Source organism: Buteo buteo, chromosome 6 (assembly GCF_964188355.1).
Source record: "Buteo buteo chromosome 6, bButBut1.hap1.1, whole genome shotgun sequence".
Lineage (NCBI taxonomy): Eukaryota > Metazoa > Chordata > Aves > Accipitriformes > Accipitridae > Buteo > Buteo buteo.
Genome location: NC_134176.1, coordinates 6,259,804 through 6,278,806, shown reverse-complemented (window position 1 = coordinate 6,278,806; position 19,003 = coordinate 6,259,804). Strand labels below are relative to the sequence as shown.

Sequence of the window (19,003 nt, the reverse complement as noted above, 5' to 3'; positions counted from 1 at the left end):
AATCTTGGAGGGAGAGAACGCACATGTTGCAAGGTCTCTCAGCACAGGACTGTCTCCTACCATGTAGGAAGCCTGGCAGAAAGGGGCCAGGATCATGTCCAGGGCCTCTCAGTCATTCTGCAGTGCAAACCGTGATATAGTTTTACTGCCCAGGTTACAGAGTTATCCAATCCTTCCCTATTCCTTCAGAGGAGAAATAAACAGGTTAATGCAGACTCATTGTCCATTGCTCTGTATTTTTAGATAGCTCCTTGGAAAGCGAGTAGTGCAGTAGCCAAGGTGTAGCATTATTGACACAACCTACCTTTATCACACACAGAAAGTTTCCTGGAAGTGTATTCTAAATCTGATAAGAAAAATTCTCATTAAGAATCATTTGCTTGTTTAATTTTCACTTATTGAGCTTTAATGTACCATAAAAGTAAGTAATAACAACAGCGCCTTAAATAAATATTGCTTGTCTTGTACTCATTAATGTTTTTGAAGAACACAAAACTGCCTCTAGATACAGGAAGCTGCTGGAAAATAAAAACTAACCAATCATATAAACTCAAATGAGAGCTTTAAAGAATTTTTTGTTGAACACGGAGTTCAACAAAAATGTATTCTGTTCACTGTACACACGACACCAATGGGAATAAGAGCCAGTTCAAGTTCTAAGTTACCATTACTTGGGTAATAGTTTCAAGCTGCAAGGCACAGCTGTATGGGCCCAGCCAGACAGGCTATCACAGCAATGCTTTGATAGCATGGGGCCCTTAAGTGTCAGGATATAGAAAAGGCAGCAGTTGTTGGCTGTGAAAACAGTCTGATACAAACCAGATGGGGACTTACTTGATGGGCAACACAAAGGAAAACAATTGGCTCATTCAACAAAGTCAGGCCACTGCCCCAGAGAATTAACAGAAGACAATAACAGTCAACCAGAGTTGATGCAAACAAGAAACAGCCATGTGGCTACGGTTTAAGGAATTGTTTCTCCTCAGACTAAACATAAAGTTTTGATTTCTAATTCTTATATTCATTAATTTCAGTCTCGTTTACAAGCCCCCTCTTCCTCCAAAGTCTTCTGTATAATTCATTTATGTAGCACCAGCCTTCACACACCTACTTAAACAAGAAAAAAATTATATGACAAAGGCAGCTATATTAATCTAATGTTTCCTGAAGAATGCCAAGACCACAGACAACTTTCTGAACCATGTCAGAACAACATTGTAGATACACAGTACACAGCGTGTTATTAGACACATTTGCATACATATGGCAGTATATTTACTGATTCTTCTTGATTTGAAATGCATAAAGCCCAGTAGGTCACATGCTGGGTTACCAGAGTACAGATGTCTTCCAGTTTTGTGAAGAGTTCTTCTGGTTTCTTACTTAATTTTTTTCAGAAGTAAACTTCAGATCAATTATGTTACCACCTAACAGTTTTGTTTGCCAGGCTACAGTTAAAAATCTATTAAAATAGCTATTACCAAACATTTTTTTAAGCAATCAAAAATTTAAAAATTGGCCATTTCAGCCATAATCCAAAAAATCCCCAACCCATTCATTTTTAGAAGCTTGTAGAAGATTATGGTCCAGAATCTTAATTGCTCTTGCTGTTTTATTACAGGAAATATGAAAGTGACATGTGCAAAGGTATTTTGATTACAAATTACTTACAGAGATTGCACAATAAGTCAGACCTCTAAGGGCTTTCTGCAATTTCACTCTCAGACTAAAAACATCTGAACTTTCTTTTCATATACTTCAAAATATTCCCTCTGGCAGGCTCTGCACTGCAGTGCTCTACACGAGTATGAACGGTTGGATGGCACGCTCTGGAAGAGACAGTCACATACTCGGATACCCAAGCAAGTATGTCTACAAAATGCAGTGACATACAGATGTCCTGGATGCCTTATGAAATTCCATCATCCTGGGACCCGTCAGTTTTAACACACCACCACACGTCCCCTGAGCTTCACTGCCTCTGGAGATTGCTTGAGGACTAGTTCACGTATTTCCGAGCTAGTGGTGTTGCATGATGTAAACATCTCCTAAACACATCACTTGGACCTACGATGTGTACACACGAAGTCTACTCCTCTTTATAAGTGCGTCACTTTCCACGCAGACTTGCAAAAAGCAGCTGGGTTAAAGAACTGAATGTATGGTTCTCATTTAACAGCCCACGCTGGACAGACAGAGCAAGGGAGTTTGTCCTTAAGGAAAGTAAAAAAACCCTACTGAATTAATGAAGTATAGAGTCAGACCCTAATTGTCATCTTAAGTGGCTCTAGCTTTTAGCTGCTGTGGTTCTTAAGCCTGTTAGCATGGTTTTACTTCAAAAAAATTGCAGCCTTGGCTGCATTCAAAACAACCACCACATATTGTAGGTAGAAAAGTAAGGTTTTACTTCAGTTTCCTGCCATAAGCACAGAGCCAACACTCCAACAAAGCCGTTGTGTGCTGTGCTCTGTCTGAGCGAAAACATCTCTCCGGCAGAATCATGAGGCTTATTTCCAAAAGCGCAGCCAAATTCTTGAAACCTCCAATGAAGGGGTGGGTTGTCACATCGTAGCAGAGAAGTTTTTGCTTGCAGTGCTGCTATTATTCATTTTTCACATCATATATATATCGAGGTCAGAACACATTTTTTACATACAGCTGAAATTTGGGGTTGAGTCTCTTCATTAGGCTGTTTCTAGAAGATTACGAATCTCAGGAACAGAGCAGCCTTTATCAAGCCTTAACCTCAGAGATACTGGCTGTTGTAGCCTTCCTTTTAAAAGCAGATGAGAGAGCAGCAAAAACCTCTTTAAATCGCAGGGCTGCCTGGACAGGCAAACCCCAGTTGCTCTTGTGAAAATGGTTTTGGACGTCGTTTGTCAGACAACGCCTCCACAAAGGACGGCATGTAAAGGCCAGCTGGAGCAGGGGGAGGCACGACTGCCCGGTCTCCATTAGTTAAAGTGAGGACTCCAACAGGAAACTGCTCCCCCCTTTCTTTTCTCCTTCTTTTTTTTAATCAGGAAGGAAGCTTCATCTTCAGAAACAAGCATTCCCTGTGTAATCTCCCTGCTTGCCTGTCTCTAGGAGCGGGTCCAATTACTGAAATAAGCAACATGCACTTTTAAGAAGTTAATCGTGTATTTACACTGTAACTCAAACTAGTAAATATTTCCCATTTATAATTTTGATTTACATAACAGGGCACAATGGCAGCTGCTAAGTAAATAAAACAATTTTCTCAAGATCTGTAATTATGGTTTTAGGATTATAAAAACAAACTAAAAAAACCCAGAAATTAAGCAACTGCCAGCAAATTCCATGCTTTTTACTTCTACTGACGATACAATGGCCTGACAAGGACAGAAATTGCAGCTGTTATACTGTCTTTAAACACACAGAGCTCTGCCTAACTCTTGCAGTATGTACAGTATATAAAACAAGGCCACGATATGCAACCCTGAGATTATTACTTTACTGTACCAACCTGAGTTAGGATGGAGGTCAGCAGATCATCCCATATTAAGTCTAACCTGCTTTGATTGCATAATTTTGAGCCAAAACATAAACGTAATTCTACCAGACCCAGAAAATGCGAGATACACATTTTCATTGTTCGCATATGGTTGATGATTTGTTATTTTGTATTAAAACTACATGCCTATCTGACGTTAAAAAAAGAAAGAGTTAATAGAAAGTCAAAGTCATGCCATACACAAAAAGAAATAGTTACCTCCCTGCAGCCAAAGCATTGGGGGAAAAAAATATGCATTTTACAAAACTGCTACGTATTTTGTGCCACACTCAACAACTTTCACCCAGGTTGTTTAGAACTGTGCTTAAAAACAGTTCTTCCTTCTTTAAAAGCAAAACATAAGTTTCAGATTAGAGAAGAATGACAACACAGATACAAAGGTTCTAAATCTAAATTAAGTTTTTCTAGGTGTAGGGCTTTTTTTTTTCCAAATGACAGCATTCATGATGAAAACCAGAGCACAGTAGTCCACAGACAAAATTTAACCCATCTCCATCATTTACTACTGTTCCTTGCAAATGTTGTCACCAAAAGCACATTTATAAGCGGTATTTCAGAGACGAAGATTTGTTGTATTTTACTTTCAAAATTAGTTTTATGGAAGATGAAAAGTGTTTTAACCAAGTTTTACATTTGCACATTTGCACTGTGACAAAGTGCAGTCCCATGTGCAACCTCAGCAGTGAGCAACAGGTCACGCATGACAACTTTAATCTTCACTCACCATTCCTTACCCTATTTTTAAGAAGAAAGCTACATTGGCAGACTGCGTTTCTCAAAATCAGCATGTTATCAGAGTAGCATTACCATTATTTAAATAGTATTCTTCATTTGGAAGACATCCTAGATAACATTTGCTCCATGCTGTTGCCTTATTTGAAAGTTTCCTGGGCTCCTAGTCTTAAGAAATGAATCACATTGGCACTGGAAACATATATTTAATTATAGGCAGTCTTTGTATCACTGTATTGAGAAGGTGGTGCTGGAAAAACCTGGCCTCTCTTCAGTGCATGAAGTAGAAGGTCTGTTTACTCCTAAAGTATCTAGAAAAATAAGCAAATAAAGTACCTAGTAATGACACTGTTCATGAGCATGAAAACTGCCTGTAAGTCAAGCCCTTTCACAATATAATAAGCAGTAAAATTTAAGAAATAACATTACAATTTGACTGTGGACACCAATCATCTAAATATCCATCTTTATTGGCCAGTTAGGCTTTATTAATACCTTTATAGCTATGCCTCGCCCCTGATAGCAGTGCAAAAATTTACAATGCATTAAAAAAGAAAAAGAAAAAAGTTTAATGTCTGAGATTGACAGCTTTTGTAAATCCCCCATCTCCTTTATAAAATAGGTTTGGGGGCAGACAGTCACAAACTGTGGGTTATTCATCACTCACATTAAGCTACCTCCACTCTGCATATACAATCTTGTCCTAGTAATTTCTCTTCTACCCAGCCACTCACCACACAAACAGCTGGCTCTTTCCAGCTTTTATGTTGTGCTTTAAAAAAGCTGAATCGAGAGCTCCTTAAGAACAGGTAGAGCTGAAGGGAGTCCAGCTGCCTCTGCCAAAGGATCCCCAAAATCAACACAGTGGAGAAAGCAGAAGCTGTTCCTTCTGTTGTGCTGCTCTCAGACATGCACAAGCCACTGAATTATAAAGGGCAACATCTGCCTTCCCTGCCAACCAGAAAAATAAAACAAACTCAGCACATACTGAAGACAGAAAGCCTACATTTCCCCTACCACAGTGCTATATATGTTTCTCCAAGTTGAAATACATGTTTGTAATACTCCTTGTTTTCACCTGTCACCATACAGTATCCATGCAATATGTTGGCAGCACCCAAAGGCATCAAGACTTTCCAGTCTGATACCGATGCCTTTTATAAAAGAAATGCAACTTTCACACTAAAAAAGAAATGTGAGATAAGAGGCCTACTTAAATGACTGTTAATCCAAGTAAGGATGGTCATCCTAGAAGATCCTGTAGTGTACCTGCCAAGTGAACTAACACAGAGTCAGCAGCACATCTACCTGAGAGAGCTGGAATGGTTCCTGACTCCAGCTTAGCTGGCATTGATGTACCAGGCTGAAAACGATAGTGACTGAGGCGTGTAAATATATCTTATTCAGGAATCTGCCTTTGCAGGCTGTAATCTCTGGCAGAGACTGTAGCATACTCCTGGAGGTAGTAACTCCAACCATATGCTCTGCTGAATAAGAAAAAGACAATGCTATTTCTTACAACACATCTTGTTATATTGACATACTGATGCACATTGTTTAGAACAACTAGGAATCTCAATTTAAATGCATTTGCCATCATTGCTAACGAATAGGCATGTGAATTAAAATAGCACAAGACCATAAAAATCGAATGCCTCTTTACAACATTATGACAGAAGATACTGTGTAAAGGGACTTCAGACTCAATTATATGTATATAAATGAGTAGCAGGTTCAGGAGAGACTATTCTGATCATTTTCCATGACCTACCACAAGACACAGGCCACAGACCAGCTAAGCACGCTTACTTTCTAGATGCACATCATTTCTTTTTTATTAAACCGTGGGCTCAGAGCTGTGGAACCACTAATTTGTGAGAAACTTCTCCCTCCAGAGAAGAGCTAACTGGAAACAGCCCTCAGGCTGATGTAAGCATTAAGTACATGGGGAGTCTCTGTCCTTAGGTGGCTTGCCCAAGCCCATTAATTTTTTGTGTGTGTCCCCCATTTATATAAGCAATGTTTGCATGAAAGGGGAAAGCAGGTCAGCCTAGTCAGCTTGCTACCATCTGCTTTTATTCAGAGTTACTCAAGATCAGTGCCAGTGGGATCAGTGCCCATTAAGGGGGTTTATTGTGTGTGTTTATTTTTTGCTCTTTACAATGAAGGCAACAGCAATTACTGTAAGTTTGTAAAAGTGCATACAAATCATAATACACAATACAAAGCTGCTTCAGTCAGATCCTAGCGTGTTTATGAATCCTACACAGGCTGTGAGAAAGACTGCTTTGGCACAACAATTTGGATAGACTGGTGTGGAGTGTGTTAGTGTCCAGGAGATCTAAGACTGTATTTAATACTTGCTATCAAGACCATACCCTGCTTGCAACGCACAGCGGCTCCAGCTGATTCACCACCCCACAAGAATCTCACACAAAAGAAAAAGCATCACATTCTAGCTTGGCCCCCAGACGGGTTGACAATAGGTGGATTTATACAACTGGAAACTGCAACTGGTAAAAGATCAAAGGTAGATTGCCGAAGAAGAAATAGCAATTTAGGGCTCTCAGCTAGTACATTCCAACTCTTAAGCGTGGATATGCAGCAGCAAGAGGTACTCTCCTCTTATTGAGAATTCTGCCTAGGATATGCCTGGCCACTTGAGACAACTACAAAAAAACCCAAACCAAAACAAAAAAAAACCAACCTCCAAACCAACCAACTATCAACAACACCCCCTCCAAACCCCAAACTGGCCAAAAAGGAAAAAAAGGAAAAATATGGAGAAATTTGCATTGCAGGGATGAGGCAGTGGTGCTACATGCAGCTTAGCAGAACTGTCTGGCAGTCTGGACTGCTTTAGTTCTAGCAGGTAGTCACAAGTGTTTGAAAAGCAAATGCAATTATGAATTGAATTTTTTTTAAGAAATTCTAATAAATTTGCAAGTAAAATCCTTTACATTATTAAGATACACTTAAGAACAGAAGATCCTCAGAACCCTCTGGTGTCTGTGCAATGTGATAGAGACAGCTGATGCTCAGCAGACAGCCATACTGGGTAACACACGCTATTCTGAGGCAAAAAGGACGTACAGACTCCAGAATGTACATTGGATGCTTTATGCAGCAGTACCATGGGTTTTCAGCTCACAAGTATGAAAAAGGGACTGGTCCCTCATTATTTGCACATTACAACCCTCATGTGTGTGTGAAATACCAGGCTTAATTTTGTCATTGCCCTGAACTTTAGTTTATGATATATAAAACACACTTTGAGGGATGCCACAGGTCACTGGATTAGATCACCTGCAATCCTGTAAAATCTAGGCTTGAAGAGAGAATCAGATGAGATTTCTGGATATTTACCTTGAGCCCCAGTAAATCTGAAAAAAGACAAGTAAAAATCCAAGTGTTTGACAGTCTCCATAGGAAGTAATCCTGTAAGTAGTGATCATGTCAGTTTGAATAAGTCTTTCTTTCCCTATGCACATAAAAAACCCAACTGGTGCTGGAATTTCAGTGAAAATCCCTGTTGCTGTGTACAGACCAGAGGAGGTACTTTGTAAAGGAATACATCCTGAACCTCAGCAAAATAACTTTAAACACAAAGATCTGATCAAAAGGGAGAAAGAAGCAACTGTGAACTGCTTTTACCTGCTCAAGCAATGGGGCTATAGATGCCAGCTTCACCTCACAAACTTAGAACTTCTGACTGGGAATACTCCTTAAGCCCACACTGGAAGATTTCCTGCTTTATTCTTTTTACTGTACAAGAAGTGAAAAATACCTTCCCTACAAAGATTAACCATACAGACATCCAGCACGGTGCCAAAGTTGATTCTCATGCGGACTGTACAAGGGAAACTTGAAGATATACAAAGCTGTGCAAATTTCACGATGGGTGTAAAGCATCATCTGTATAGGCACCAAGGGAAGACTAAAAGTGGAAGTTTTCTGCCTTTGCACATGCCTCCCACAGCAAAAGCCTCAGCACAAGGTCAGAGAAATGTCTTGACAATACTGCAGCAGTGGGAGAGTGCTGTATCCCTCTGTGCCATTTAAGGAGACATGCAGTAAGAGGAGAACTAATTCTCAGCCTCTTAGAAGTTGAAGAAAATTGCTAAGTGAACCAAAACCTACTGCACGTACATCTGTAAGAAAAGGGCCAGGTGATACATGGTGTGGAACTGGACTCCAGAGGAGAATGACTTATACCTGAGCGTGCTAGTCTGTAGGAAACCCTCAGACTGCAAGGCAATATGAGCCTGCTTGGTACAGTTTTCTTTAAGTATAAACTGGGGTTTTGGGGGGGTTCATTTCTCTGATTACTTTGTTTACAATTAATTTAGATGCCTCAAAAAATCAAATTACATTCTAGGACTCTAAAAAACATATGAGGGAGATTTGTGCTTCACCTGCTAGTAGCTCTTGTTGTTCATGCCTTTTGCACAAATAAGTGAGGGGAAGAAATGACAGGTCTAGGAGACCGGAGGATCATTTCCCAGGAAGAGATCTCTTGGGAATGGGTGCAAAGATGTGCACAGTCCCATGAAACCCACACCAGCTCCTGGTGCTTGCTTTCCCAGGACCCTAACTTGAAGCAGCAGAACACACCCATAGCAGAAGGACATCATTGTCTACAGTAACAATTCTACACAAGACTTTGCCTTAAGCTATGAAAAAACAAACTTCTGTTTTAACATTTTGTCTGAAAAATAACTGAAGTAACTCGATGGGAAAAGAAGCAACCATAGATACAAATGGCAATTCTCAACAGATAAATAATACTTACAAAAGCCAAGAAATTCAAAACTCCTGTTAGAAACATACTGTAACACAGCTAAATATTCACTTACAGTAATTCAAACTAGAAACTCTGAAGTGTGGCCACTGAGGATTTTATGTGGGAATATTATGCAAAAAGCATACTTATTACTCAGATGCATGTTTTCTAATGCATGACTATCATGTAACTGCTATGGACACGTGCAGAAAAAGCTAACGAAAACTCTTTGAGAACTGGTGTTCTAAACCACTTGGAGCACCTAAAAGCTAATCACTACTTAGAGAAAAGACAGAGTTTCTGTGGGAAACGCAGCTTAGCATTTCCTGACTTGCCCAAATGTAAAATATATTAACTGAATTATGACAATGAGCCATCTGATAGCATGGGGAGGTAACTGTATAGGAAAACCAGAGTCAAAATATACCAGAAATGAGTTCTGAAGAAGCACTGAAAAAACTTACATAAACCTCTAACGGGACATTCGCTTGAAAAATGCCATTAATTATAGCTAAGTGATTTCATTACTTCAATTTCCAAGATATTCTCTCAGAAATTAGTCAAATTCAAGGAGCAACGTAGGCTACGCAAACTATTTCTACACCTCAGGTTACGGTGGTACTCTCTACAGTGTGAAAGAATAGCTCTGTTTTGCTTCACGAGCTGCTATTTTCAGGGTGGTATGGACAGTCTTTAGCAAAAGTCTTTAGTGAAATTCAGTACAAAAAAAGAAACAGCAGGATATTAAGGAGAAAGTAAACTTTCAGTAGAATAGTTAAGAGTTTGACCAAAACAGTTCCAGTTCCAAGGAAAAAAAAAAAAAAAAAAAAAAAAAAAAAAAAAAAGACCTTTAGCCTTATCCTAATCTTCTTCCTTCCTTGAAGCATCTGTTAGAGATTTGCCTCATGCCACAATAGTTTTAAGAAAAAATAACCCAAAACCTAACTCAGAGCAATTCCTGGCTAAAGAAGAGGCAAAGAAGTATTTAGTTATAGCCATATTTTCAGTATTACAGTTTTCAATACAGCAGAATGTCAATGTTAGCACAAAAGTAGCCCATTTTCAATACTGAACAGAGACTCTGGAAGCTTTATTTTTCACACAGACTGTTTTAAGGGCTTCTTGCCCTCTTACTCATTTCTTGCACAGATCATCTCCTCCCACAAGCAATTGTGCAATCTCTCTGTGGCAACAAAGCCAATTGCTTAGTGTCCCAATATTACTTTCCCATGTACTTACGGCTGGCTGAATATAATTCACTAGCTGGAGATAAAAAGGAATTACTGTCATGAAGCTGTGCTCTCTAGCTCACATTTTGAGAGTCTGTGCTGTAGAAAAATAATTAAGTGAAGGTACATCTACCTCTTGGTTCTGAGCCACCCGTATTAAAGTTTAAAAATGCTCTGCAGTCAAGCATTGCCACCTGTTCCTTCATTTTAATTTGAAAATTCTGAATCATGTTCATGTAAGCCTGAAAATGGTTGTATTCTGGAAATATGTACATTCGCCAACCATGACAATTATTATCATATTAAATTTATGAAGATATATGAAAGAATGGTACAAAGATTAAAGGGTATTATAAAGCCAAAAATATATATGCATGTATATTATATACTACAAATATATGTTTTCAAACCACTGTCTCCACTATGTCTAGAGAACGCACACATTTCAATTAATAATACATTCAGGCTTTATTTTCATTTGTAACTTTCAGGAGACATTACCCTTTCAGGCATGATATTCTAACAGTCCTACTGAACTTCAGCTTTCATTAGAAGACATCAATCAACTTTCTTTCAGTAAAAACACATGTTCACTGTAGACCACAAAAATTTTTTAAACAACAAAAGAAAGCTCTATCATACATATATTGATGACCATAGACAAAAGATGAACCAAATCTTGTCATGTATTTATCATTTAAATAAAAAAAGCTTTATTTACATCCAACTCAAGACTAAAACAATTTCCCTTTTCTCCCAACACCCTGAATTCACACTTCATTTCAGGGCTCTAGATTTTCTAAGCTCTAATACCAATATAATCACTTACCCTTTCAACTCTGAAAAAATACCTAAATGGTCCTGCCTCTGAAATGTTTCTCCATTTTCAGGCAAGCACTCATTGTCCCTTGCTATCTCAGTAAAGGCAACTGTTTGACATGAAGTTTTTATAAACAGGGTGCTTTGAACTTACAGTAACAGATGTGCTTAATTTTAAAATGTTGTATTTATTTAAACCCACGTATACTTATCATGTTGCAAGTTTTCATTTTTCTTTCAAATGATTCCTATTAATTTTTACCCTCAACTTTTTGCCTGATTAAGGTTGCTGTGGTGAAGCTTTTAGAGACAAGACCTTCTGGTTAAAACTGACAGACAGTTGTTTCCATTTGCAAATCCTCTAGATTTTTATTGGCTTATTAAATATGTATACTTTGAATGAGATTTAAATTATCCTGGTATATAAATCACCCTTTTTTGTTCCTTTCAAAGAAAATTGACTACTGCCATCTCGTGGTCAAACATTTTCATCTGACTCGCAAACATAGTTGGACTGTGCTCAAATACCCTGTATTACAGTATAGGTAATTTTTTTTCTTCTTCTTTTTTTTTTTTTTTTTTTTTTACGATAAACATTCCAGAAAACATCAGATTCAATAAAAATAATATTTTTCCATTTCCATCCCTCACTAACACCCTACTCAATGATACAGACTGAAGTGCTTTCTTGTTAACACTTTGAGACAAAGTTGAGGTATAAAATCACGAAGTACAGTGTTAGGAAGACTATCCCCCCTTTCCTCCTTCTCTCTGATGCTTAATAGCAAGTGTTGGGAAGAAGAAGAAAAGGAAGATTCCTATAACCATTATTAAGGAAAGCTGCTTTTAAAGTTGGGAATGGATCAATCCTGCAAGGCAGACCTGCCACGTAATTTCCTTTTTGGCAATTTAGAGGTCATACTCAGCTCACTGGAAATTCACTTTCCTCAGGCAATTTGGATTTTCTGAACACCAGAGGAAAAAACCAGTTCTTCCTATTAGAACTCATTGCAATATTTTCCACTAATATTAAATAAAAGAGTTAACCCCCATTTTTTAATAAATTAAGTCTTTATTTACCCACTTTAAAAACACACATTGATAAATGTCCCTACAACAAAACACACGCATGCACTAAGGTGTGCCACTTCAGTTCTATAAGCTTTTCCACTAATTGTCCATAGAAGCTAAGTTTTGCATTATTCATAACTTTCTTCATATGTAAACCATGGTTTTGAAATTAGGTTCCAAGTCCCATGACCAATAACATTGGCCTAGGGCTTTTCTTACCACTTATAAATATTTGAAGCAAAATAATTCCATCAGAATTATAATTCGATTAGAGGTTTTAAAAAAAATTAAATGGAAGAAGTTCAAAGAATTATTTTTAAAAGAGCTTCAAGGAAGAATTTGTCTATACTAGGGCGGAGCAATTATAATTGCATATATTGTACACATGCAAGTTTTTAGATTCCTGTTCTTAGCATGTAAGATTACAACTGCTACATATCTTACTCCACCACCTCCACAAACTTATTATCTGCTAAAACAATTAAATATGGCAGTAATATGCACAGTTTATGTCATTCCAACACTGACTTAAACTACAGGAAACAAAAAATATTCTCTCCCTGTCATGCAACATACTTAACACTTTTAACACTGTTAAGTAATCTCCAAAAATAGCATGGTTATGCATAGATAATACATAGTGTCCTCCACAAAAGAAAATCACTGTTACACACTAGCTTGAAGCCCATCCCAAACCAGGCTATTTTAACATTGAAAAATCTCTGTGGTTTTTTCACATTTGCATGATCTTAACTTTGTATTATCCTTCAGTTCTCCTCTAGTATCCCTGCCTTTTCTCATGCATATGACCCACTGCCACCTCTCACAACATTATGAATATTTTGTTTGCTGAACAGCATTCTATACAGCAATTAAGATTCAGTTGACTATATAATATGCACATTGTAATACTCTTGGCAAATAAAAATTTAAATAAATACTTAACTGCAAGGATTCTGACGACTTACATACAGATACATTTCCAATCCTTTCAGTGCACCCCAACAATATCATAACTATGTACACAGATTTATACACACTATATACAAATGCTTGGAAATTTTGGGAACTTGGTAGTAATGAAAACCAAAATTTAAAATATCAGAACTTTATTGTACATCAGTATACAACAACATTTAAAAGTGATGTGCTTAACTGAAATAACTGTTAGCTTATTGACATTGATTTACCTTCTTGTTGCATCTCTTCAGGCTTCCTTCTCACATGAATAACTCGGGGTCTCACAGTCTCAACTTGTGCAGCTCCTCGGCTTTCCTGCTATATATCATATATTAAAATCACATTACAAGTCTGACTTTTGATGTAAAAGCACACTAAAATTACATGGAGCTTCAAGAAACATCCAAAGAGGTTTTTAAAGATTCATTAAAGGATATGCACTTATTCTCCTTCGACTTCAAAAGAATTCTGATCTGAATTAGCCTACTGCAATACTATTTCCTCTAGATGAACATCCAGGGAGCAGTAGGTATGGCAAAGTGCCTTTTAGACCTGAGGATACAGGAGACCCTCAATTTCTACTCAAGCATGTGGTGGAAAGAACATAAGATTTCTCTGGCTTTCTTTAATACCCAGGACTTCTTCCCAGGTATTATCCTCCTGACTAAAAAGAGAAAGTTGAAAGGGAAAACAAAAATAAAAATTTCAACACACAGGTTGGAAAACCCATGCCAAGTATAAAATTTATTTCCTTGACCGTGTTTCTATAACCATTTTCCACTCTTCCTGAAATGCCCTTCAGGACCTAGGCCTGCAACAATGCCTATAGGAAAACAGTTTCTTAGAAGCAACAAACACTTTGCGTGTTAAAAAGGGAGACATCATATTTGTCAAGTACGCTTGTTATCTTATGTGTTAACTAGAACAGGAATTATGGCCCAGGGACATTCTACTACATGTAGACAGGAAACACGAGAAGTGAAAAACACAGTCATGGAGTCCTAGAAGACTTAAGCATTCTCTAAGACAGACAAATTTGAGTTCATCAGTTATTCTGTTGATTCCATAGATGAATATAAGTTTTTTAATGAGGATTCTTAAAGAAGGAGGAACATGAGAAAGACCATAAATGTTTGCATATCACACAGCATGTGGAGCGTACAGACAGAATTGCTGTATGACGTCTGGAAGAATTATATGCCCTGAGAAGCAATGGGACAGATATTCTCTTGAAGACCTGATGACAAAGTACCAGTGGTATTTTGCTCCCCAAAAGCTAAAAAAGGAAGAAAAGGAAAGTATGCTTCAATTTTGTAAGAGAAACCCTCCACCACTGTGGAGGCCACAAGTGAAACAAACAGCCAAAAATACACATGAAAAGAAGAAAATTTTCATGTCTGGCAAACGATAAGCATGGTGCCAACTACGCAGTCAGGGCTTCCCATTTCTTTCGGCTAACAACTGTCTCCTCCAATAATAGGAATCTCAACAGTAATGGTATTGCTTCTTATGTAATTAACGTTCATTTAAGCCACTGTTGCAAAAATCAGGAGGAACAAAAAGATAAGCCATTCAGTCACTGTCTTTTCCTCAACGGCTGAATGGACTTGTTTACACTCCCCAGTAGACAAAGCATAGAGGGGGCTACACTAGTAAATAGTATGTCATCTCTAACAAGCACCAGCACAACCTCACCAGCACAGTGATGAGCATAGGCTGACAAAAGTGAATATACAAGCATCTGAGATCAAGCTAGCGTCTCCACAAGGCACTATGTGCGTGGATAGACCACTTAGGATTGGCACTAACTTGGGCACCTCTACACACCACGATGTTGACCAACTCTCTTCATCGTTTAAAGCTGACAAGATAATAAAGAGTCGAGATGACTTTCTGAAAGGAGGAAGGTCTCAGGGAAATGTGATCAAAGGCCACCAATCTTACAGAACATTAAATGTAAGCAGCATAACAGTACACTCATGAGTCCATTTGAAGCGTTTTTTGTTTTGTTTTGGATTTTTAATAAGACAAACCAAAAACCAGTTTAAACTGAACTGAGGTGAAAACAGAAGTTGAGAGATAACATATAGATTCATAACCTACAATTATGCATTCCTGAAGATTACAAAAACGCGTCTTTTGAAATACTAAAAATGAAAGCTAATGAGAATACCAAAGTGGCAATCCCACTTGAAAAATGTTGATTGTATGAAAACATTCATATAACAACATTATGAAAATATTTTGCAACTAACTGATTTTCTAAGATTTTAACAATGCATTTGAGACTGGAAACAATTTAGATTTACCATCTTTGAAATGTTTAGCCACACAAATATGACTTCAATGTTCATGTTCCTTCCACAATCAAAATGATTTATCTAGAACAGGAAGAGCGCAGCTTCCTCCTAGCCATTCTGTTGGTTCTTAGAGCTAAGAGCACAGGGGCAAAGTGGCCACAAGTAACAGTCAATTCGTATTGTTGCACAAGAATGGACAGAAGGGGTCAAACTGAAGATGCATTTAGTCTGGCATTCTGTCTAACAGTGGTTAAAAGCATATATAAATCTCAAAAAAATCCAATGCCAGAAATGGAGGAGCAGCCAAGGAATTTGGGTAGATAAGAAAATTCCTGTATGACTTAAGCCATTTTTTTTTGGAGTGAGCGATCAGACAGACTTCACTCCTCATGACTAAAAGGCATTTGATCCTGTCCTACATGAAAAAACAATGCTATTTCTGTTGGTCAAGATCTGATCTACACACCAGTGCCAGGGAGCAAACAAGTAGTACCTATATGGCAGATCCACATCACTGCCCACAGCTCCCCGAAACGAGGATCGTGTTCAGACAGATTGCAGAAACCACCCAAGCTTTGCCATAACAAACCCTAACATCCAGGAGGATCGTATCCAGTTAAATCAGAACAAAGGTCTACCAAACCCAAGGCCCAGCCGAACACCATCTGAAATACAGTGTCTTTTCTCAGGTCTCTCAGCAAACACCATGAGAAGCCTAGCTTTGCTCCTAAACAGATTCGTCTTCTGGCTTTGTACGTAGCTGATACAGTTTCATATCAATGAAGGCAAACACTGCCTAAAGATGAAAAACAAGATGTGAAACAACTGATGTGAGAGTCAGTGACTAACTTGGCAAGAAATCTTTTAAGAAGTTTAAAGTGACTGTCACCTTAAACATTGCATAGAATGAATCATTCTGAAAGCCTGAGTATCTCTTGCTCTCTTAGCTGATGTTACCAGAAAAAAAATCTGTTCCCTACAGGCAGGTGACAAAACAGATCCAGCCATAGATCTGAATACAGATGCCATCCCTAACTGAAAATAGGGGAAAGGTTCATAGTTGTTATATGGTAGATAGTTACTGTCAAAACAAGCTTTCAAATCATCTGGTACAAGGATTTTCTTTTTTCAGAGAAGGATGTACAGATCTAGTAGAGGATCTTATGGAGTATAGCTTTACCCTATCCAGGACAGACGTTCACTGTGGTTATTGCTTATCGGTATGGTCACGTCATAGAAAAGCTAAAAAGTTAGCTAGTGAGAAAGTGTGATTTAGAGTCTTACATCAGGAACACCCACGTACAGGAAGAGACTATTTTGTTTGGGGGGAAAAAACCAAAACAAACAAAACCACACACACAAAGTTTGGGCATTTGTTTGTTTGGTTTGGAGGAAGGATGAGTTTTACATGCCAGCAGGCAAAAAAAAACCCCAAACACGCTAAGGGTTCAGATGCAAGAAAAAGTTTCTAAAGATAAGATATTATATAACTATCTGTATATTTTCTATGAAAGACACTGTGTCAGATCACCTTACATTTCTTGCATAGGTAAGACTATGTACATGAGTAATCTTACACATGGTACATTATCATTTGCCTGTACCCAGGCAAACAAAAATCAATCCTAACTCCATCAGCTAATTCTCCAGAGCATGAGATGCAGGTATCACTGCGTTCTTTATCACAGCTAATGGTGCTAAAGAAGGAAACACGTTTTACCCTCTCTATGCCTTTTACTTTTGGCTAGTGAAACGATAACAAAGGTATGAGCTTCACCCCAACAGACACAGCAGTTCAACAGAATCCAGTCTTGTCTGTGAACAATCATTGCAAGTAATAATATGTTCCAGTGATCTCAAAGTGAAAGAGGTATAGTATTTAAAATCCTCTTTGAAGATGCAACACATCACTTCAGATGACATATTTAAGAACTGCTCAGACACCCATGGCACGATACACATCAAGGCTCAAAAACATAAAACCAAAGACAGGTCAATATAAGAGACTTTAGGTTATTTTTAATATAGAACATCAGGGAAGGACAGAATGCATCCATGAACATAGCAACCATGGTAAGTATATTATTACTTTCAAACACACTGTGAGGCTTAACATATTAAAGAGCAGTCTGCCACCACATTTTTAGCTTTTGCCACTCATTATTCGAATTTATCTTTAGTTAGTGAGTAAACCATGATCTCTAGGTAACAGTACACACTAATAAAGTAGCAACAGATTAATTCTATAGGTTGCAAGCAAAGATCAATAGATCTTCCTCTACCTTCAAGTAGTGTGAGGTACATCATCATTACCACCTTTCCAACCCTGCTCCTACTAGGACAAATGAAGCTCCTGAAATGCTGAATCAGTGGGTTACAATTCATGAGGCTGAACCTCTATTGTTGCTTCCTCTCCCATATATCCACTGTGTTATTCTTCTGTATTTGAAGCACTGTGCCCCTAAAACACTGGAATGCCCCATCTGAACTGAGTAGGTATAGTATTAGATCCTGTGAGACCAGTGAAGCTGTGAGGAAGTGCAGAAAAAGTAAAAAAGAAGGTCTGAGTCTAACAGAAAGCATATTGTAAGGGTTCTGTCACAGTAAACACAATCATTTTTATTACACATGTACTGCTGTATTGGGTCTGGCTGAGAAGGAGTTAATACTCCCCATAGCAGCCCTCATAGCACTGTGCTCTGCATCAGTAGCTAGAAAGGTGTTGATAACACACCAGTGTTTTGGCTACTGCTGAGCAGTGCTGGCACAGCATCAAGGCTGTCTCTCCAACATTTTTGCTGCCCACCCCCTCCTCAATGGCAGGCTGGGGCAGGGCAAGATCTTGGGAGGGGACATAACCAGGACAGCTGACCTAAACTAACCAAACAGATATTCCATACCATATGATGTCAGCTCAGATATAAAAGCTAAGTAAAGGGAGACGGAAGGGGGGGCATTTTTGGTCTTCTGGAGCAACCACTACGCGTACTGAAGCCCTGCTTCCCAGGAAGTGGCTAGACATCGCCTGCTGATGGGAAGCAGAGAATAACATCATTTGTTTTTCTTTGCTTTCACTTTATTAAGCTGTCCTTATCTTGACCCACGAGCCTTTTGTTATATTTTCTCCCTCCTGTCCAGCTGAGAAGGGGGAGTGATAGAGCGGCTTTGGTGGGCACCTGGCATCCAGCCAGGGTCAACCCACCACAACTTTTGACTTCAGTTTCACAGCTGAATGTGTCACTTTAAATGCACCGGTTCTGTGATGTCAGTCATCCCAGTGAAACAGGAAAATTTGTTTTCCTAGGTTTGAGTTTGCACTTTCTGACTAGTCACGGAAAAGATCCTTTGAGTTTACCTGGGACAGATCCTCTGAGAGAGATGTCACTCTGCAGCTTGGTTGGGCTGCTTGCAGAATAGGATTTGAAACTGGTTGCGATTCCAGTTCAGCCATAAGCATTGGACCATGACTTGTATCTGCATCTCCAAGGATTTCTGCTAAGAGAGAAAAATAAAGAGAAAAAATATCTTGATGAGCTGGAGCAATAATCTCCTGGTCAACTCATGTGGCAGGATG

The 19,003-nt window shown here is 38.5% G+C and overlaps 1 protein-coding gene across 8 annotated transcripts in view; it reads right to left on the bottom strand.

Annotated features, from left to right (window-relative positions):
* Window positions 1-19,003, bottom strand: part of KIAA0586 (KIAA0586 ortholog) — a 74,195-nt gene that overhangs the window by 11,003 nt on the left and 44,189 nt on the right. For 4 of the 8 annotated variants that reach the window (XM_075029554.1, XM_075029558.1, XM_075029557.1 and 1 more), the window contains 2 exons: window positions 18,785-18,924; window positions 13,360-13,447 (listed from right to left, as the gene is read on the bottom strand). In XM_075029554.1, coding sequence (XP_074885655.1) covers window positions 13,360-13,447; window positions 18,785-18,924 — 228 coding nt within the window. Of the gene's footprint in view, window positions 1-13,359; window positions 13,448-17,712; window positions 17,958-18,784; window positions 18,925-19,003 lie in introns of those variants that run through there. The other 4 variants (XM_075029556.1, XM_075029555.1, XM_075029559.1 and 1 more) reach the window with 4 other exon arrangements.